The sequence below is a fragment of the Mastigoproctus giganteus genome, chromosome 1, assembly GCF_048544385.1.
Source record: "Mastigoproctus giganteus isolate SK-2022 chromosome 1, ASM4854438v1, whole genome shotgun sequence".
NCBI lineage: Eukaryota > Metazoa > Arthropoda > Arachnida > Uropygi > Thelyphonidae > Mastigoproctus > Mastigoproctus giganteus.
Genome location: NC_143575.1, coordinates 207,056,588 through 207,079,755, shown reverse-complemented (window position 1 = coordinate 207,079,755; position 23,168 = coordinate 207,056,588). Strand labels below are relative to the sequence as shown.

At 35.4% G+C, this 23,168-nt stretch overlaps 1 protein-coding gene across 1 annotated transcript in view; it reads left to right on the top strand.

Annotated features, from left to right (window-relative positions):
• LOC150091476 (uncharacterized) overlaps positions 1-23,168 on the top strand; it is a 274,324-nt gene that overhangs the window by 211,782 nt on the left and 39,374 nt on the right. The window contains exons 16-17 of the mRNA XM_090368574.1: positions 4,397-4,575; positions 6,417-6,586. Of these exons, the coding sequence (XP_090224700.1) occupies positions 4,397-4,575; positions 6,417-6,586 (349 nt within the window). The remainder of the gene's footprint in view (positions 1-4,396; positions 4,576-6,416; positions 6,587-23,168) is intronic.

Below are 23,168 nucleotides of genomic sequence, written 5' to 3'. Positions count from 1 at the left end.
GTACATGCTCAAGCAACTCTACATCCTTCCTAAAATGAGATCTCCATGCCTGTTCGCAATACTTAAGGCATAACCTGGCCATTTCCTTATACAAAAGGATAATCAACTCCTTTTCCCAACTAGCAAAATTCGTGTATATCATTGACAATACTCCACAACCTGCTCTGACAACCTGTCTGCATTGCTCAGAAAACTTCACATTTGACCAAACAATTACTCGCAGATCTTTTTCATTTTCTACTACCCTAAGTGTAGTACCACACAGTTGGTACATTTCTCTGAGGTTACTTCTACCCATATGCGGTACTTTGCTTTTGTCAATGTTAAACTTCAGTTGCCACTTCTCAGCCCATCTGCCCAAACTTTCTAGATACTGGTGCAGTAGAACACTGCCATTAATGTCATTAATAACCCTGCCAACCTTTGTATCATCTGCAAACTTTGGCATTAAGCCTGATATACCTTCATCAATATCATTGATAAATATACAAAACAACAGTGCCCAATACTGAACCCTGTGAGACTCCATTAATAACATTAGTCCACGAAGAGCAGCATCCATTGATTACCACTCTCTGCCTTCTTCCACTCAACCACCCCTTTATTCCTTGTAGCAGTTTATCCTTAATACCATACTGCTTCAATTTATACAGTAGTCTTCCATGCGCAACAGTGTCAAAAGCTTTCCTGAAATCCAAATATATAATATCAAAATTATTTTTTGCATCCAGTTCCTTTGTAACCACATCATAGTATCCAATCAAATTTGTCAGACAAGACTTTCCCTTAACAGACCCATACTGTGTCTGAATTATTACTGCAGTCTTGTCTAGATGATCATACAATGCATCTTTAACCAATGACTCCATTATTTTCCCCAGAACAGAAGTTAAAACTAACTGGTCTGTAATTACTCGTGTCACCCTTAGATCCCCTTTGTGAATTGGGGATACATTTGCACATCTGCAGTTCATGGGGACTTCCCCTAAGTCCAAGGATGCTCTCATAATTATGGCTAAGGGTTTGCTTACTTCCTTTGCCTCCTCCTTTAATATAACTGGATAGATCCCATGCACCTCAGGTGCCTTTCTTAACTTCAACAATTTCTTCTACACTTATTATTCTTCTTCTTCTACACAATTATTACAAAATCATTAAGTGCCCTGTTACAGTTTGATAAACTTCTGGCATTTTCCTCCCTTAATAACTCCTCATGTGTGAAAGTAGATGCAAAATACTCATTCAATTAGCATTAGTAGAGGTATACAATGCAAGAAAGCAAGCTTATGCATCATCAGACAAAAAAAAAAAAAAAAAAAAAAAAAAACCCTCCCATTTCACCTTTCCATTTGTTTCTAATGCCTGTCCAGCTCAGCCTTAAATTTATTTAGGCTATTAACTTCCACAACAAAAGATGGAAGTCTGTTCCACCAATCAACCACCTGCTGGCGAAAGGCAAGATTATCAGCTATCTGAGCAGAATCATCAACGGTCGAACCATCGATATCAAGTGGACCAATCTGATTCATCCCCTTCCTTCTAGAGTTTATATTAAGTAAAGAAGTCCTTGCTGTTTTTCTTAACATCCTTTGCCACAGATTTCTCATAATCTGCCTTTGTTTGCCTAACCTCCTTTGTGACTTGATTACAGACTTCTGCCATAGGCTTCTGTGTCACCTGATAATTTATATAGATCCCATGCATTTTTCTTCTCTGCCACGAGTCTCATAGATCATAGATCCATTTAGGCCTAAGTCTTGAACAATATTTCTTAATTGGTATGAAAAGCCTAGTAGCTTCCACGATTAGTTCCTTGAATGCTTCACTTAGAATTTGCCTATGGTTATATCATCAGTTGCTCTCACTGTACAGAATTTAAAAACTGTCTGAGGCCACTGTAGTCACCTTTATGGAAGCAAAAACTCTTCCCTTTACCCCTGATGGTAATTATATCTTTAAGTAAGTCTCAAATCTGTACACTGTGATCACTACCACCTAGTGGTTCCTTTATCTGCAAATTCTTTATACATGAATTATCACTGCTGATAACCAGATCAAGAGTATTGCCCTCTCTAGTTGCCTCTCGAACATGCTGCTGCTGGTGTAGAAAACAATCATCCAATAAATCCATGAAAGTCTTGCTAATGTATGAGTAACCAACAACATTAGTCCACAATTTACAGTCAATATCTGGGAAGGTAAAATCCCCCATTATAACACAATCTGATTTACTGGCCCACCCTATTTCTCTGTACAATTGTTCGTTGTACTCATTAGAGTCGTTAGGCCTATAACACACTCCTACTGTTTATTTTTGCTTTCCCAGTGCTTATGTTACACCAAACTGACTGAACATTGCACTGTCCTTGTATGTCAACTGGATGCACTTCCTTAGATTTTATGTGTTTCTTAATTAACAGCATAATCCCTCCTCCCTTCCTATCCTGTCTAACCCTTCTATACAGATTGTACTCCCCAGATTCAAATTCTGCACTGCTTATATTTGTGTGACACCATTGTCTCTGATATCCCAACAATATCTGCCTTTGACGTTTTGACTAGCACTTCAAATTCATTCACTATACTTTCTAGCATTAGTGTACATGCACCTATTCGTATTCTTAGTTACCCTAACACAGCCCATGTATTTATTTGTTTCATGGTGACTCCCACCAGTCCCTGAAGCCCCAGCACCCTGCCCTCCTGGCCGCTGCTCATTACAATAGAAGCAGTGCAAGAATCACTTTTGCCTCTGCTATTGTTAACCTTTTAGTCTGTAAATCCCCCCCCCAAGCTAGCAGTTTACCGACCCACCTAATGCTGTCTTGATAGCATCAGCAAATACTCTTGCACCCCTTCTATTTAAGTGTATCCCATCCCTGTAGAAGCAGTCTCTCCTGTTAACAAGCACAGACCACGCTGAGAAAAATTCTTCCCCACAAGCCTTGCACAATCTCTCCAAGGCCATATTGATTGACAAGGCATTGCAAAGATACTCCCCTTCATCAACCTAAGTAGAGAATACGGACATTACTAAGAAGAATAATAACACAAAAGAATATTTAAGGGGGACCACAATGATAACTTCTTTAAGGATTGCATCAATCCCTTGGAAATTCACACACTTGTATTTGTGTTGTGGCCTGCTAAATTAGTAGAATGACCATGAATTTGGGAGGGAAACTAATTTTTTGCTCAACATTTAATTTAGTTAACTTTCTACACTGTACTCATCACCAGACTCGGGGATAAGTGAAATAAATTTGAGGGAAGCTCGAATTGATCCATGGTGCTAAAATTTCTTGTGTGAACTGCATGGATAGGTATTTTTTAAATAAAATTAATGATAAGCACTTTGAGTATAGATTCTAAGGATTATTTACAAAAGAGATCCAATTAACTCAATTTCAACAAGTTTTCAAACCTGCTTTGGGATTTTTTTTTCAAGTCTAATGGATAAAAATATATTAATCACATTGCATAAGTAATTTAGATTTAGGTGGTAGATGACTCTCATCAACCGGTGCAATACCACCACTTTGCTCATTGGAGGCTTGAAGTGGTGAAACCCATGTTTAGTCTCTAGAGCAAAGTTTCCGGTATCCCCCTCGCCCCATACTTCTCCCACAACCTAAGTACTGTAGGTTTTGATACCTTTCGTGTTTGGGGATTTCATAAAAAAAAAAAAAAAGAAAAGAAAAGAAATTTTTGGAATATCTTCCACAGAAGATAGTTACCAACAAGAATATGTATGCATATCAAACGTATTCTATTTTATATCATTAATAAAGTTTTAACTGATAGAATATTTGGGGCACCTCCGTAGCCAGGTGGGCAGGAGCAGCAGTGCGTAGTACACGCTTCTTGATTAGACCGAGGTTCGAGCCCGTGACCACTGAATACGGAGGATGCGGAAAGGTCAGGGAATGACCACCGCATATCCCCGGAGCAATATGGCCTTAGTTGCTAATGCTCCTAAAAACCAAATAACACAAATAACATTGAATGTTTAACAGACACTCTTACTTAGAATCAACTCTTTTAACCATTACTTGGCCCCAGTTCTTTTGAATTATTCTGAAATAGTAAACAAAGAATGTTGGCACGATATTTGCATGGAGAGAACTTTTATTAGTAGCTTGAATTGTATGCTACAATGCTCTTCAGTTATTACTTTGCCTGCCTGTCTGAAAAAAGTACTTTTAATTGCAATTCTTTGACTTTGTTGACTTAAAAGTACTGTTTAAGAATAGTCGGTCATCTTTGAATTATTAATTAAGTTAAAACTTAAACAAATGCAGCAACTGATATTGTGTATAAAATTTGGAATGTTATAAAATGAAATATCAGATTATTGAAACCTCTTTAATTTGAAGCTGTGCATTTTTGATTTCAGTGACCATGTTTACCAGCTTAACAGTTCCCTGAATGATGTCAAAGAGATATATTTAAAAGTTTGTGAAGAAAAGAATAATATAGAAAAAGAATTGCAAAGTACCTTGGCCAGTAAAGAAAAGCAAGAGCAACTACTTAAGGCAAGGATAGAAAAAGATTTTGAAAACAAATACCAAGAAGGTATATATTATTTATTTATTATTATTATTATTATTATTTTTTTTTTTTTAAAGCTGTTCTACTATTACTTCTATTACCACTGTTGCTGGTTGATTATGAAAATTATCTAGAATTCTAGTTAAAAGAATGTTAGAGTATAAAGGATAATATAGTGAAAAGCTCTATCTTGCTTGTTTTTGCTTTAGCCTTTTTTTTTTTTTTTTTTTTTTTTTTTATATATTTGACATTAAAATTGGACTAAGTGTTACCATTTAAATTTTATGATTTCTAAACTTAAATTTTACTTAATCAAATGTTTATTTTTTCCTCTTTTCTCAATGGGAAATTTGTTTCCCACCTTCGGTACAACATTTGGCTGAGTAGAGCTGCTAGCTAGCATGAGGGCAGTTAATAGTACCTCTACTCACATTATAACCTTTATGCTAATGTTAATATCAAATATAAAAGTTTCAGCTCATATACAATAGGAAAAAATCCACATGACAAATAGTCTAAATCTAAAAAAAAATAAGATTGGTAAACCTTTGTGCCTTTTAATTGGAACACTATTCCATGGTTAAGAAGTGGGAAGCAGAATTTAAATGAAGGAGGAAGAGAACTATGAAGATCATACACAGTGTAGAAGATCTGCAAATGTCCATTACTTTGGAAGTTGTTGACAATGTGCATGATCTGGTGATGAGTGATCAACAGGTGACAGTTTGGTACATTGCCAATGTACCAGACTTGGGGATCTCATCTGAACTTGTGTACATAATAACAGAGGTTTTTCCCACTATGAAAAAGGTGTCAGCATGATTGGTTGCAAAGTTGTTGACAACAGATCAAAAACACAAGGGTTGTCAAGTCAAGTTAACATTTGTATCATTTTCAGGGAGATCCAGCAAATATCCTTGCAAGGTTGAGACATGGATGAGACATGGGATCCATCATCCATAGACAAAGAAAAGAAGCAGTCCAAACAGTGGAAACACATTTCTTCTTCCCTCCAAAGAAAGCCAAGTTGATTCTTTCTGTCTGTCAAGGTGTTGCCATTTGTTTTCTGGGATACTAATAGAGTGTCCCTAGGCTGTATGGCCTTCATAAAGGCCATACAGAAGCATAGGCATATTACACAGACCTTGTGAGCCATTTGCATGAAAATATCAAAGACAAACACCGAGAAAATCTCAGTAAAGGAGTCTTCTTCCACCATGACATTGCACCTGCTCAGAAGTCTGTCATTGCCATAGCTGCACTGCATGAGTTGACTTTTAAATCTTGGTCCATCCCACATATTCACCAGATCTGTAGTTTAGGTGTGGTCTCCATACCAGGTCTGGAGACCACACCTAAAAAAAAAAAAAAAAAAAGACAAAAGTTCTGGAGAGGGGTTAAAGAAGAGTGACCAGGTTAGTGGTGAGTGCAAATCAACGTGCATAAGAGGAACAGCTTCAAAGGTGTAGACTGTAAAATTGAAAACTTTTAAGGAAAAAAAAGAAAGATGAAATTCTGGAGAAGGGTCATAGAAGAGTGACCAGAATAGTAGTGAGTGAAATCAATATGCATACGAGTCTGGCTAAATTCAAAGAAGAATTGGGTGGTTACCTTGGGGGAATGAGATATTATAAATATCATTTTATTTTATATTATTATTTTATTTTAGTTTTAGTTTTTTGGCTGATGCAGAAACCTGCTTCTTTGTATCATTTGGCTTTTCCAATATTTTTCTCTTATTTTTTTATAACTTTTGGCATGAATTTTTTTTTTATCTCTGAGCAGAGTTTCTCAAAGATATCTGTTCTTTTATTTAATAAATTGTTAGGCTAATAATTTCAGTAATTTAGTAAATTTTAAATTAGATAGAGAAGAATGGAAAAAGATGATAACTGTTGAAATAAGAACTGAAATAGAAAAAGAAATTACAAAAGAAAAAGAAGAGTTCAAAAGGAACTTGGCAGAAGATGTTCAGATTACCTTGCAATCAATAAAAGAAGAGTATGAAAAGAACATGACAGTAAAGCTGCAAATGGTAATTTTGTTTAGATAAAATTAAAGAAATAGCTAATTATAAATTATTTTATGTATCCTATACTCTGAAAATAGTTAACTGTTACGTAATTATGATTGTATTCCCTTTGATTATCTTTTGATAAAGCATTTGAATTTAATATGCAGTTTTTCATGTACATAATGCTTTAAAAAAAGAAGTGAGAGGTATAAATTTGATTTAACAAAATTAATGTGCACCTTATTCCTATAGCAGTGGTTTCCAAAGTTTATTTTAGAATCCCTCCCCTCATCTCATGATGGCTTGTTCACATTTTAGCATTGAATGATTTTGCAAATAATCACAGCATATTCAATATTTGATTCATCTATTTTCAGTCATGGTTAAGTTTTGTAAGAACTAAAGAATACATTCAAATTATTGAAATTAATTAGTATTTTTAGCTGTTAACTATTTTTTTTTTACTTTGTGGACTAGATCAGTATTTTGTAGGTGTATTGTATTTTGTTTTTCTTGAACAAGCTTAGGTAAACTTTTTATATGAATTTTATAATTGTTTTTGAATTTGGCTGAGCATTTATTATTTTCATTGAAAATAAGACTAATAATTCATTGTATAGATATATGTAAATATTTGAACAGTTTATCTTAATTATTTATTTTAGATTTAAGGTTATTTTATAGCAAAAAGCATTTTTACATATATTTTTGTTGGGTTTTTCACTAAAGTTATATTAATATTGATAGTAGTGTTAGCAGTAGCAAATAGTGTAAGAAAGTAAGCTTATACAACTTGCTTTCTTGCACTGACTTGGAGAGGAGATGCTCAACTTTCCATAACACTCATCCATCCCCTCCAGTAGTGTAGTGAAGGCAAACTTCTGCACATCTATCCTGTAGCCATTCTTCCCCAATTTGAATTTATGGCCCCTCTTATTTGTAGTCTGAGCAAGAGAAAAATACCATCAGCATTGAGCTTGGCAATCCATTGAAAGAGTTAAGCACCTCTCAGGTGTCTAGTTTCCAGATGCTACTATTTGCAGAACTGAAACCTTTCTTGGTAGGAGCGTCCTTTTGTTCCCTTCACCAGTCTCATTGCTGTTCTCTGCACCTGTTCCACAAGATCGCTATTCTTCCTAAAATGAAGCCTCCAGACCTATATGCAGTACCCAAAATGCAGCCTAACCGTTGCCTTGTAAAATGGGATAATTGCCTCCTTATCCCTGCTGACAGAATTGTTGTATATTATTGACCAAACCCAATGAGCTATCCTGGCAGCCTGTCTGTGCTGCTCAGAGAATTTCATATCTGACTTCACAATTATCCCCAGGTCTTTTACATTCTCCACTGCCCTGCATGTAATACCACATACCTGGTAAGTTAATCTGGGATCAGTGCTCCCTACATGAAGTACCTTGCATTTGTCAATATTCAACTTCAATTGCCACTTCTCAGCCCACTTTGCCTAATTTGTTGTTTTAGCAGCAAACTCTGATTACTCTCATTAACCACCCTGTCAACCTTTATATCATCTGCAGATGTAGACATTAATCCTGATATATCTTCATCAGTATCATTAATAAATATAGAAAACAACAATGGCCCCAGAAATGACCCTGTGAGACTCCATTAATAATATTAGTCCATGAAGAGCAGTGTCCATTCCATTAATAACCACTCTGTCTTCTCCTATTCAGTCATCTCTTTATTCATAGCAGTAACTTGCCCTTAATGCCACATCGTGCTCCAATTTGTATAGCAGTCTCTGATGCAACAGCATCAAAAGATTTTCTAAAATCTAAGTATATGATGTCAAAATCTTTTGCATCCAGTTCTTTGCTTCCATCATAGTATCCAATATGATTGGTCAGACAAGATTGCTCTTTAAGAAATTCATGCTGTGACTGCAGTATAACAGCACCATTTTCTAGATAGTCCTATATTACTTCCATATTACTTCTTTAATAATGACTCCATTATTTTCTCTGGAAACAGAAGTCAAGCTAATGGGATTGTAATTACATGTGTCACCTTTTGATCCTCCTTTTTGAATTGGCAATACATTTGCACATTTCCAGTCCATAGCAACCCCTGAATCAAAGATTTCTCTCATAATTATAGCTAATGGTTTGCCTACCTCCTTTGCTGCTTCCTTTAATATAAATGAATAGATCCCATCTGCCCTAGGCACCTTTTTTTATGTTTAACTTCAACAATTTCTCTTAAACTTTTCACTCTGCTATCACAAAATCATTTAGCTCCCTGTTAGAGTTTGAAAAACATCTGGCATCCCCTTCCCTGAAGAATTCCTCATGTGTTTATATAGATGCAGAATACCTATTCAGTTTGTCAGCAATCTGAGCAGGATCATCAACAGTTAAACTGTTGATATGAAGGGGTTCAAATATCTTTTTCTTTACATATGCAAAGAAAAACAGCCTTTGCTGTTTTCTTTTGTATCCTTTGCTAAAGATTTCTCATAAGCTGCATAATCTCCTTTGTGACTTGATTAGACTAGTTTTATCTACCATGGGCTTCTGTATCACCTGATAATTTATATACATACAATGCATTTTTCTTATCTGACATGAGTCTCTTTATTTTATTTGACATACATAAGCCTTCAACAGTATTTCTTAGTTAGCACAAAAAGCCTAGTAGCTTCTACGATAACATCCTTGAATGCTTCCTATTTAGAATTTGCTGGTAGTAATATCATCAGTTGGTCCCACTGCATAGAATTTAAACTGTTTGCAACCACTGTAGTCACCCTTATGAAAGCAAAAGCCCTCCACTTTATCCTTGACAGTAGTTATGTGTTTAGGTAAATTCCACATGAGTATACATTGATCACTGCCACTCAGTGAGTCCTCTACCTGCAGGTTCTTAATGCATGAAGAATCACTTCTGATTATCAGATAAAGAGTATTGTTTCCTATTGTTGTCTCTCTCCAACATGCTGCCGTAGAAAAAAGTCATCCAATCAAAGTCTTGCTAGTGTGTGAATGACCAATCCACAAATTTCATTTAAAATCTGGAAAGATAAAATGCCCAATTATAAGACATTCTGATTTACTGGCCCATTCTTTTTCTCTGTGCAGTTATTCATTATACTTGTCATGGTCATTAGGTCTATAATGCACTCCTACTTTCCCAGTGCTTATGTCACACCAAACTGACTCAACATTGCACTGGCTGCCCATGTTGAATGTTTGCACTGCCTTAGTTTAAACATGCTTTTAAATTAAGAGATTAACCCCTCTTCCCTTCTGTCCTTTCTGTACACGTTGTACTTCCCATATTCAAATTCTAATTCTCTTGTGTCTGAGTGGCACCACGCCTTCAATTTTTTTAGTTAGTTGTTGGCGCATCGGCTTCTGTGGCCATATTGTACCTCCCAAGGTTTTTGCATTTTCTACTCTGATCCAAGCCCGAGGCGGGATTCGAACTCACGACCTTTGGGTTGCCAGACAGGCACTTTACCCACCCAAGTAGCCCGGTCGGCACGTCTTCACTATCCGTATGATGTCTGCATTTGATGACTTAATCATTATTTCAAAATTATCAAATTTATTTACTATTTATTTATCAAACTATTTATCATATTTATTTATTTATTAATATCTTAGTATTATTACTTGTCACCAGTAAATTAAATAGCTTGCTTAATTTAATTATGGAGATGACCATAGACTGTGCAATTGTTTGAGTTTTCTGTACATTTAAGAGTTTTATGTGAATTTGCAATTTGGTTAAATTGGCATGATTTTAAGGAAATAAAATTTGGTTGATTCTGCTGCTGGATATCCCTGGTTTTGGATTTAATTTTATAGGTTGCTGGCTTTTAATTAATAATTTTACTTTACTTTTTTTTTGTTTATTATAAAAAATGTCGCTTAACCATGACCTTATACAAAGGGATAATCACCTCCTTATTCCTGTTAGTAAAGTTTCTGTATATCATTGACAAAATCCCATGAGCTGTCCTGGCAGCATGTGTGCACCGTTCAGAGAATTTCTATCTGACTGCACAGTTACCCGCAGGTCTGTGTTTATTTTCCACCACCTTAACTGTAGTACCACCAGTTGATAAGCTACTCTGGGATTATTGCTATCTATATGCAGTACCTTGCATTTGTCAATGTTAAACTTCATCGGCCATTTCTCAGCACATCAACTAATTTCTATAGATCTTGTTGCAGTAGCATATTGTCATTACTGTCGTTAACCACCATGCCAACCCTTTGCATCATCAATATCATTAATAAATACTGAAAACAATAATGAGCCCATCACCGAACCCTGGAAGACTCCACTAATAGCATTAGTCCACGATGAGCAGTGCTCATTGGTAACCACTTTCTGTCTTCTCCCACTTAACGATCCCTTTATCCATAGCAGTAACCAGCTGTTAATGCCACATTGCTCCAGTTTGTACGGCAGTCTTTTATGTGCAACAGTATCAAAAGCCTTAGAGAAATGCAAGTATATGATATCAAAATTATTTTTTGTATCCAATGCCTTGGTCACTGCATCATAGTAACCTATGAGATTGGTTAGACAAGACCATCCCTTAACAAATCCATGCTATGACTGCACTGTAATAATAAACATTCATCACAAATATTGATGAAAATAAACATTCATCACACATGATCATCAGTGAATGAGCTTCAGAGAAAAAAATACTTTAACAATGGAAAATAAGAAAGAATTAACTGTTCTCCTTGAGGAATAATTATTATAACAAGGCAGTCATTACCAGTTTACATGACATTTTGCTTTTTTTAATGTACTGTGAAGAAATTCAATCTATTTCTTGCACTTAATAACAAAAATCACAAAGTTCCATGTTTGTTGCCATTATAACTACAGCATAAGAAACAAACAAAAAGCAGTTAAAGTCACTCACTTGGTCTTCTCTTCAATAGTCAGGAGTGAATTTAATAATGCACAGATTAAAGCAGGGAGAAAATCACCTGCTGTATGAGTGGAAAGTGCATAAGGACAGCAAAAACTTCACCTTAAGTGAGTGAAATTAAATCTTTTTTTGTGTGCTTTAGTAAGTTGCCGTTTGTGGAAGAGATTAATCACAGACTTAGTATTAGTAATGGTCATATGGTGCAGGGAAGCCTAAGGCTTATGCTGGTGCAGAATTTAATTAATTTAATTTAATTTAATTTAATTTAATGAAACATACATTTTTCCAACTGGACCCACGTTGGCATTTTCAATCTCTGTGATCTATCAGTTGTACTGCAGTGACGTCAGTCACCAACTCATGCAAGCGCTATATGACCAGCAACATAGCTCTAATTTGCTAGAATAGTTTGCATTAAGTTACGAAGTTTACCGAATATGACACACTGAATACTGTTTACTGAACATTAAAAGAGAGAAATCCAAAATTATGATTTCTCTCTTTTAGTTCTTTTCTTCTCTTCTTATAATTTAATATAATTTGGTCATATAGCTAAAGCTATATGACCACAGTTAAATTCTTATAATTTAAACTGTGGTCATATAGATAAAGCTATATGATCACAGTTAAATTATAACAAGTTTATCACCCTTTAACCTGCTTTTACAGCCAACAGATTCAAACTTCATTGGTAATGGTCTTAATTCTCACAGCAGAACAGTCTTGCCTCTGTAATGAATTGCCCCAGTATTGCACTTTCAAACAGATTGACTTTCCAGAAGTTAGACTGTTAAAAGATGAGGCTACTATCACAGTCTGTTTTTGGACTGACCATTCCCTCAGCAGATAGCAGGTGGTCTCCGGTGACATTCAAAACGTGTAGCTTTAGCTATATTAAAACTTTGAAAACTCCAGTTTCGTATATTGCCGCCATAAAGTCTGATCTTTTAAACAAATGGCTGATTAACCTTTCTGCGAGTCCTTTTGTTTGAAAGTACAGGAACTCCCCGACTTATGTAAGGGTTGCGTTTCGTTTGATGAAAATAAACATTCATCACACATGATCATCAGTGAATGAGCTTCAGAGAAAAAAATACTTTCACAATTGGAGAATAAGAAAGAATTAACTGTTCTCCTTGAGGAATAATTATTATAACAAGGCAGTCATTACCAGTTTACATGACATTTTGCTTTGCGTGGAGTGCTACATAAGTCGGAATTTCCCCCATGCTTGTACAGCACTCGCAACTGTGCTTGCTGAATTGATTGAATCAAAAAAGAAATGTTTGACAAACATGTAAATAAAATTATTTATTGTATTTATTCAACTTTTTATCTCATGTACAGGAAAAATTACAAAAGTGTCCAATTTAAAAAAATTTCAAAATTATAAAATTGCAAAAAAAGAGAAGAGACAGGCATAATGTCAGTAAGTTTTACCTCTCGAGCATTGTTGCCAGAATCAACGTCTCCAGCTGATCATTACACCGCTGCAGAGATTGAGAACTGTGGAAATTTAGAAGGAGTCGGCTGCTCAACCTTACAAAAAAACGTATTGATGGACGACTGGATGGTGGCTTTTTTCTTTTCATCGTACATTTCTTTGTAGCAAACAAGCATATCATTCACCCCTCTGTTAACTTTTAATGGTCGTTCGCTGTCAGGATCCATCTTCTCAAACCTCTCCATTGCCATTGCAACTTCATGAAATGCCATGCCATCTGTGGGGTAGTGAAGCGTCTTGGCTTCTCATTTGGTTCATCTTGAACTTCGTCAGCATTTTCTTCTTTCACTATCGCTGCCTGCAAGTCATTAAGTTCTTCCTTAGATAATTCCTTCTCTTCTTTCTCTGTTAACTCCTCCACGTCTTTGGCATCAACCTCTAACTGGAGTTGCTCTGCAACCTTTACAATCTTATCTGTAACTTCTTCATATGATTAATCTTTTTCAAATCCTTCGAAGCCTTTTCAGTTTCGTTTTTCGTTTGACACTGAATTTTGGAAGTTAATGACATAACTTCCAAGGGAAAATTTTCCTTGAAATTTTGTTATTAAGTCATATATATACATTAGTAAAATCTGAAATCCATTACCATCATTTCTTGCTAGTAAAAACAAGAAGCTCCCAGTGCATTCAACAAAACTAGTTTTTACTAGTAAGAACTAGAAACCACTGCACCTCCTGGTAAAAACCCGAATCCGAAGTGTAACTCCTAGTATTTACTGACATTTTTAATAAAAACTAGTTCCTTTGAAATTTCAGTTTAAGTCCTTCCTTCATGAGAAAACACTTTGCTGCTGCAAATGATGAATTGAGAGGTGGCAAAAATGTGTCATTTTGTCTGGTGACTACGTTGAAAAAGTGTAATACGTTGTGTTTATTCAACCTTCTATCACAACTACTTCTGGGCGAATACAAATCTCTTTTGAACCCTTCTCTTGTAGTCTTACTAATTCATGATAGAAAAACTGCTAGATCCATAATTTTCCAGATTTATTTCTAAAGCTACATAGCTTCTACTGTGAGTATATGATTTTAAGTTTTAACACTTAATTGTATCAGATCGGCATACAATCGCCTTCTTGATAACACAACTGGCTAGGGCTGGCTTCAGTATTTGGGTAATGTATGTGGATGTAGATTGCCTAATGAATCCCATATGCTGCCACAAAAATACAGTAAAACAGTTAGAATTACAGTGTAAACTACGGTGACTGCTGCCAAAATATAAATGAAAATTTAATAATTGATTAAAAACAAAACCTATTAAGATGCCAGTTATTAGTGTTTACAAGACCCCAGAACAGGGACTTTGACAACTATCATGCTTTTTTTTTTTTTTTTTATTCTTTACTTGATCAGATAAAAGATTTTTGGTAAACCCAAACTACAAGCAGATGTTTTTCTGTTAATGGCCAACTTTATTGTTTTTCAGTAGATCAAGCTGTAATTCACATTTATTTTTTTTTATTATATAAACATAGCCATAACTTTAGCACTAATAAATTTTGTGATTGTTATAATATGGTCAGTTCCATCATTTATTAACTCAGTGATGCTCATGGTGTTTTTCTGTATTCATCTCCATTGATTGCTGACAGTTAAGGTGGTCTATTAATTTATTGATGTGAGCAGTTTTTGGCTTGCTCTAAATTTCAGTAACATGAACTGAGTTGCTATTCTTTAAAGTCTCTTTATTATTCTCAAGAGAGGCTATTTCCTTGGACTGTATCATTTGCATTTTACTGGAAATAAATTTGTAGAACAAAATTTGCTTGTTGGCTACGAATTGCGAAAAGTTTTTTTTGTTCTTACCTTTTAATTACATATTGTATAGTTGCTTTGCTTACCAAATTAAGCAGTAAGATACTGGTTCGGGTACCTTTAAAAAAAATATTTGAAGGTACCCAAACACAGCTGCCAGTACTCTGGATTTGCAATCGAAAATGTGTATTTTTGATTTGAATTGATCCTTCTCTATTTCACCATTGTACAGGTAACCCTTATATAACATGGTAGTTTGGTTCCTATAAAATCTCATGTAGTGCAAAACTGTGTTATATGGGACTAAGAACCAGTACAAAATTGGGGGGGGGGTTACATTTCAAAAGCTAACAAAAATACAATTTTTTTATAACTACTGGAAACTTAATTTTTTTTTTTTTTTTTTTTTTAACAAATAGTAATAACTGAACAAAAAGTCTTACAAACTGTGATACATATTAGTCATAATTATGAGAGCATCCTTAGATTCAGAGGAGGTCCCCGTGGACTGCAGATAATCAAATGTATCCCCAATTCACAAAGGGGATTCAAAGGGTGATGCAAATAATTATAGACCTGTTAGTTTAACCTCTGTTCTGGGGAAAATAATGGAGTCACTAGTTAAAGAAGCAATGCAGGATCACCTAGACAAAACTGCAGTAATAGTTCAGACACGGCATGGATATCTTAAGGGGAAAGTCTTGTCTGACCAATTTGATCGGATACTACGATGTGGTCACAAAGGAACTGGATGCAAAAAATAATTTTGATATCATATACTTGGATTTCAGGAAAACTTTTGATACTGTTGCACATGGAAGACTGCTGTACAAATTGGAGTGCCAAGGCATTAAGGGCAAGTTGCTGCAATGGATAAAAGGATGGTTGAGTGGGAGATGGCAGTGAGTAGTAATAAATGGACACTGCTCTACGTGGACTAATGTTATTAGTGGAGTCCCCCAGGGTTTGGTGCTGGGCATATTGTTGTTTTGTGTATTTATTAATGATATCGATGTTGTTGTTAATGATAGTAAAGTCAGTATGCTACTGCAACAGGATCTAGAAAAGTTAGATAGCTGTGCTGAGAAGTGGCAACTGAAGTTTAATATTGACAAATGCAAAGTACTGGATGTGGGTAGCAGTAACCCAAAGAAAACATACCGTGTGGTACTACACTCAGGAAGGTGGAGAATGAAAAATACCTGGGGGTAATTGTGCAGTCGGATATAAAGTTCTCTGAGCAGTGCAGACGGGCTGCCAGAGCAGGTTATGGAGTTTTATCAATGATATATAGGAATTTTGCTAGCAGAGACAAGGAGGTGATTATACCATTGTATATAGCAATGGTCATGCCACACCTTGAGTACTGCGTACTGGTCTGGAGGCCTCATTTTAGGAAGGATGTAGAGTAGCTAGAATGAGTACAGAGAAGGGCAAGATTGGTGAGAGGAACAAAGGAGTTCTCTTACCAGGAGAGACTTAAATTCTGTCAATTGCAGCATTTGGAGACTAGGCACCTGCGAGATGATCTGATTGAGGTGTACAAGGCCTTGAATGGTTTGAGCAGGCTCAATGCTGACGGGATACTTCTGCATGCTTAGATTAAGAACCTGAGGGGCATAGATTCAAATTGAGGAAAGACAGTTGTAGAATAGATGTGCGTAAGTTTGCCTTTAGCAAGCGGGTAGTTGATTGCTGGAACAGACTTGCATCTGTTGTTGTGGAAGTTGATAGCTTAAATAAATTTAAGGGTGAGCTAGACAAACATTTGGAGTGACCGGATGGGTGAAATGGGAAGGTGTTTTTTTTTTTTTTTTTTTTTGGCTGGTGCTGTATAAGCTTGCTTTCTTGCATCATATGCCCAAACTGATGCTAAAGTGCTGGTCATTGTGATCACATTTGTGAATTGAATTTTGATTTATTAAATGCTGAATCAAATAAGCAAAAATAGGAGGAATATTATCCACTGGCTATAAAAGTAAAGATATATTAAGCACAAATTTACACTTTATTACCTTACCAATAAAAAATTAAATGATATGTGAAAAGTGGAGGAGTATTTTCTACAGGTTGGCTTAAGTAATACTGTAATATGTACATACTAACTAATTGATGTTTCTGTTCACTGATTTTTTTTTTTTTTTTTTTGTTGTAAAATTTAAAACAATAAAAAAGATAAACAATCAATTACAAAGAACATGGCATGCACAAATTGCAACTAACACAATATGAGCAAGTAAGATTCAGTGTAACAAGTTTACAAAGCTTAAGAAATAGGAATGAAGAGAAGATTCTGAAATTTTATTTATGTTTTTTATATGGTTGAAGATTTCAGTGAAGGGGAAAAACATTTCGCCGTAATAATGTAAAAACCCACAGAATTCCAGCTATCGGTATTATCGCAAATGCAATAAGATCAGTTTACAGTTTATAGCAGATTGTACTAACAGAAAAACCCAATAAACTGGAAACTGCAAATTGTTTGTATTGTTTTATGGTTGTGACCTCCAGAAATCTGACCGGATCCCGTGGTCCGGTCAGAGACAATCATAGGGTTATCTCGAGTTCTGCAGTCTCCTGCCCCGATTAAACAGCATATTGTTCCAATTAAGCCCTGGGAGTTGTCACTTTGTTACCTGATGTGCAAGCTTTGGCATTGAGGTGGGGAGTTGAGAGCTTGATGATCCCCCATTTTAATTACTTTGAGGCATCCACCTTGCCCTTCAAGCTCTCCTAAACACCCATCAGAATCCTGAGTTGACACCTAATATCCTCACACTCTTTACATCGAACACGCACAAAGACATCTCCTCTTGACTCTATCATGTCCCGTTCCAGATCTGCAAACATCAAACAAGTAATACATTTCATAAGGTTATGATTTGGAGGACAACCGTCCTCCCCCAAGCCACAGCACTCTCTTTTCTGCATTGGGAATCATGCCTTAGACTAGTCTAAGGCATGATTTCCATTCTGCGATATCCTCACACTCATTACATAAAATACGCAAAGACATTCCCCTTGACTCTATCATTTTCCATTCCAGATCTGCAAACATTAAACAAGTAGTACATTTCATAAGGTTATGATTTGGAGGATAATTGCCCCCTTCAGTTCTCCCCAGGCCACAGCACTTCCACTACTTTGAGCCCTTGGCTTCGCTGGTCTAAAGCTTGATTTCCATTCAATGTAAGTTGCTTTATACATATGGTAAACAACAAAACAAAAAAAAAAGTTAGTGCAAGTATAAACATTGTACTGTGAAGGTGATTTTTATTCAAACTCTGAATAGTTAGCAAGTTGCCAATAATGCTGTTTGAAGCGAATTGAGACGAATATATTTCATCTAAAAAAAAAAAAAATTGCAGTACATCTCAATGTCATTGAAGGTAAAGAAATGGATATTTTGCAGATCAATTCTGTCAATTTCAATGTGAGAACTTACTAGATGCTATTATGAAAGAAAACAATTGATGGAGCAGTCATAATCATTTGGTCTAAAAGGCAATTCAAACAGAAATCCACAGACACAAAAGTTTACGTAAACTACTGTTTAAAAGCATACTATACTTGTAAACAATCCTATGGCTGTATATCACTGACAACATATAAAATGTATTTTGTTAGTGAAATTTAATTTTTAGTGCAGTGTGAACTTTAAAGAAACCTCCAGCTTTTTGAAAGTCAGAAATTGCCAGCTATGTGCAGAGAATTTTGCTCCCAATTGTCAGCAGTATAGGGTACTGTATTCACGTTGTTCAGAAAACCAAATTGTCTCATGTCTCAAGCTTTCAGGATGAATTGTCTATCACCTGCATTACACAAAAAGATTGTGATTCAGACTCCACGTTCTGAATAAAATGCATCAGTAATGTCAACTAAAAAATTTTGTATTTATCTGTTTTCCTCTCCAGAATTACTTTTTTTTTGCATTGATTGTAGGGCAACTGAAGATGTTACACTACTACTGCTACCAGAACACTTTCCCATGGCCACCAAAGCAGGAAAAGTGATCTGTGTTGATCACAAAGGGTAGGAGGGAGACTAGCATCCTTTGCTTTTATACCTTATGTAAGAAATATCGTCTTCCACTCTTAGAAGGGAAAAAAAAAAAAAAAAAGTGGCACCTCCGTAGCTGGGTGGGAAGGAGCAGCAGTGCGAAGCACATGCTTCTTGATTAGACCGGGATTCGAGCCCATCACCACCAAATACGGAGGATGCGGAAAGGTCAGCGAATGACCACCGCATATTCCCCGAGCAATATGGCCTTAGTTGCTAATGCTCCTAAAAACCAAATAACAAATCTTAGGAAAAAATACTTTTTTTTTTCTTTCTTTTTCTTTTTTTTCCCCTTCTCTTTGTTATTTTATTTTTTATTGGACTGTTACTGAAGTAATTTTGTAAATTTGGTAACTCTATGGTGCAAGTTTCTTGTCTACCAGTGGCTCAGGGATAAAAGAATAATAAGAATAGAATAATATAGTTGTTAACATAGAAAAATTATAAAAAATTAGACAGCTGCACTGCTGATGCATTCTTACTTTATCTGCCATTGAATTTTAACATTTTATGATTGGTTAGATTTATTGTCCAAAAACCAGAAATCACGTGCCAAGCTTGCAAGATTTTGAAAATTGTACCTGTATTATGAAAGAAAATTTGAAATACAGTAGAACATCGGTTATCCGGAATGTCAGTTAACCAGAATAATTTGAAGGCTAATCTTTCTTCTTTTTTTAAATTAACGGTAGTACAGTAAGCGCCGGTTATAGTGGTCACGTTTGCAAATTGAATTTTGTAATAAGCGAAAGATCGAGTGTACTACCTGTTTATAACAGATTCTACAAACAAAAAGCACAATTAACCGAAAACTGCAAATTATTTTTATTGTTTTATGGTTGTGACCTTTGGAAATGTGCTTTAGAAAAATATCACAGAGACTATTGGGTTTTCTCAGAAACCATGAGTGAATTTCAGATTAGTTTAGCTCCAGATTCGATAAGAATAATATCGGCCCCAAACTGTGCTATTTATTATTTCTCTCAATTTTTTACAGTAAAATGTGAACGAAAAGAAAATGCGTAGTTTTAGCATCGCAACAAAAAGCAAAAATTATTATTAGAATTAGAAAGGGTGAAAATTTAGGAAATCTCTACAAAGAATTTAAGACATCAAGGAAAATTCCAATGCTATAACAGAATTTGTGTCAATTATGGATAGTGAGGGAGGATCTAGCAGGAAAAAGACGATGTCTAAACCTGAAAATTCTGCTTTATAGAGTGCACATTTTTTTTGGTTTCTTCAGAAGCGAAGTTTAGGTGAACCAGTGTCTGACCCAATGTTGTGTGAAAAAGCATTGGATTTTAATCGAAAATTAAGAGGTAATGAAGATTTTAAGGCAAGCACAGGTTGGATGAAAAATTTTAAACTGAGGCACTGTATATGTGAACTAGATATTCAAGGAGAGAAACCTTCTGCAGATGAAGCGGCAGCAGTGTTCTTTAAAAAATAAGTTCGCTGCAGTTAAGCAAATTACGAGAAAGAAAACATTTATAATGTTGATGAGATGGGCTTGTTATGGAAAGCATTACCAAGAAAAACCTTAGCCACTAAAAGAGAAATGCCTGCACCAAGTTTTAAGATGAGAAACGAGCGAGTTGCAATTGCTGTGTGTGCAAATGTCATTGGAATGCACAGATTGTCCGTGTTCATTGTCGGTAAGTCGAAAAAACCGAGAGCATTTAAAAATCTTTCTAATTTTCCTGTTTTGGATAAAAATCATAAAAATGCCTGGATGGATGTTTCTGTTTTCCGAGATTAGTTTATAATTTTTTTTTATTTAATTAATCTTAATTATTTAATTTATTCATAAGGTAAGATTAAATTTATTCAATTAAATAATTAGATTAAATTTATTTAATCTTACCGGAAAATTTTCCGGTTCGATTATCTGGAAAAGGTCTGACATCAATTATTCCGGATAACCGACGCTCTACTGTATAACAAGTTAGACAAGACAAGTTATTTGAAGTCATGCTTGATTTTAACAGTTCCTCTTAGTAATTCGAGTATGAGAGGTTATTCAGCTAGGTTTAAAACAAGAACTCAGTCCATATCTTTCTCTAATTCTTATCTGAGAGAGAGAGAGAGAGAGAGAGAGAGAGGAGGAAACAAGTCTTAGAAGTAGGGCTGTTTTTATAAAGAAAACTTTGTTCAACGTTTCTAAAGTGGGAAGAAGTCTGCAATGATAATCAAACTGTTCAAGACAGAAATCTGTAAATAGAATAATCTTGGGTGTTCTAATGTTTGAAAGCATGTGGTCATCATCATCAGCCATTTTCAATCCACTGCAGGATGAAGGCCTCTCCAGCAACTTTCCAGTTCCCTCTGTTTTGTGCAATGGCCATCCATTTACTACCCACAAACTCATGAATTTCATCTGTCCATCTCCGTCATTGTCTTCCAGGTTTTCTTCTAGCTCCTCTTGGGTACCATTCTGTTATTTTCATAGTCCATCTGTCATCATGTCTTCCGGCTGTGTGTCCTGCCCAGGATCATTTTAGTTCTTTAGTTTTGATAAGAATGTCCTTTACTTGAGTTTGCTGCCTAATCAATTTTAAATTTCCTATTGTCTTTCTCTAATCCAGTGGTTCCCAGCCTGTGCTCCGCGGCCGCTCCAGGAAAATAAAATAGCTAAAAATTGAATGAAATTAAAGAATTAGAAACATAAATTAGAAAACTAGAAATCACATTCGGAATAAAAATTTGCCAAGTTGAATTTTGTGCATTCTCTAGCAGACGACGTTCAGTCATTTTGCTGCCATTAGCTTCAAAATTATTGTAGTATGAGACGAAAATTTTGAATAACAAGTAATGAACGAGTATGTATTTAAATTGAATTGGATGTAATAATTAAATTGGAGGAACTCAGTTTATTGTATGGACCTTATTATTGCTTTCACCAATAATGTAAAATCTGTTGTAACGCAAATGGTTTGATTTTTTGAACTTTGGGAGAAGTTTTATGTATAGTCAAGTTTTGACAATATCATGTGTATTGGTCGTAGTTAAAAATAAATTGAGATATTATGGCAAATTTGAAAGTTTTTAAAATATAATTTAATTCATGGACATTGTACAATTGTTTAAATATCTCTTTACTTTACACTCCCTTATTATCTATCCCCTCTTCCAGTCCTGTAACACTACTCTTAAATACCATTAGCTTGAAAACATAGGATAAGCCTAAGGGGCTCCTCCATAGAAATTGATTCTAAAAAGGGCTCTGCGGGTAAAAAAGGTTGGGAATCGCTGCTCTAGTCTAATAAAGCAGGTAGCATTCTCATATATTTTCTTCAAAATCTTAATATATGGGGTATCTATGCCTTTGTGTTTCCAGTGCCCAAAACATTGCCTTATGCTGTATGGAGTTAAATGCCTTTTCATAATCCACATTATGCCAGGCATAATGGTGTTTCATATTCATTTGCTTTCTCCATTATCTGTGATATTACGTGAAGGTGATCCATAGTTGAGAATCCTGTCCTAAAGACACTTGCTCTTTCGGTTGATTCTCATCAAGTATTCTTTCTAATCTGTTAGTAATGACCCTTGTGAACAACTTGTAGATGTGGGATAACAAGCTAATTGGTCTATAATTTCCAATTTCTGATTTATCTCCTTTCTTATGCAGCAAAACTATAATTGCATTATTCCACTCCTTAGGCATCACACCTTTTCTAATGCATTTTTTGAAGAGTCTTGCCAGTTTTTGTGTCATGTCTTTTCCTCCCAATTTTAACAACTCTACAGTAACTTCTTCTTCTCCCGGGGCTTTCTGATTTTTCATTTTCTTCAATGCATGTTCTACCTCATCAGGAAGGATATTGGGTATGTCATATCTGTTACTAATTTGTGATCCATCTTCCCCACTGCTGGCATCATTCCCTCACTCCTTGTATAATTCTCTATAGTGGTCTTCTGTTATTTGAATTATGCCTTCTCTGTTATTTATAAGTACACCATCACTATTCTTCAGTTTCAGATCATTTGTTCTTCTGTATTACTGCTCATGGCTGCTGATTTAAGTCCTTTGTTTTCCCTTAATGCTTGTTCTACTTTTCTTGTGTTAAATCTTCTTATGTCCTCTCTGAGTCTCTTTCTGATGGTTTTGCATAACTCAGTATACTCAATTTTGTCCTTGTCAGTGTTTATCTTGCTCTTCATTTGTCGTCTTCGGTTCATCATGACAAGTGTTTCTTGACTAATTTTTTCTTCTTTGGATTTCTTTTTACCTATAGGTTTCTTGGGCTTTATCACTTTCAAAAAGTTGTAATATTCCTCGTCGATATCTTGGTCCTGAGCAGTCTGCAGAAGCTCAAACTTGTTCTTAAGTTCCAGTACATACTGCTTTTTCTC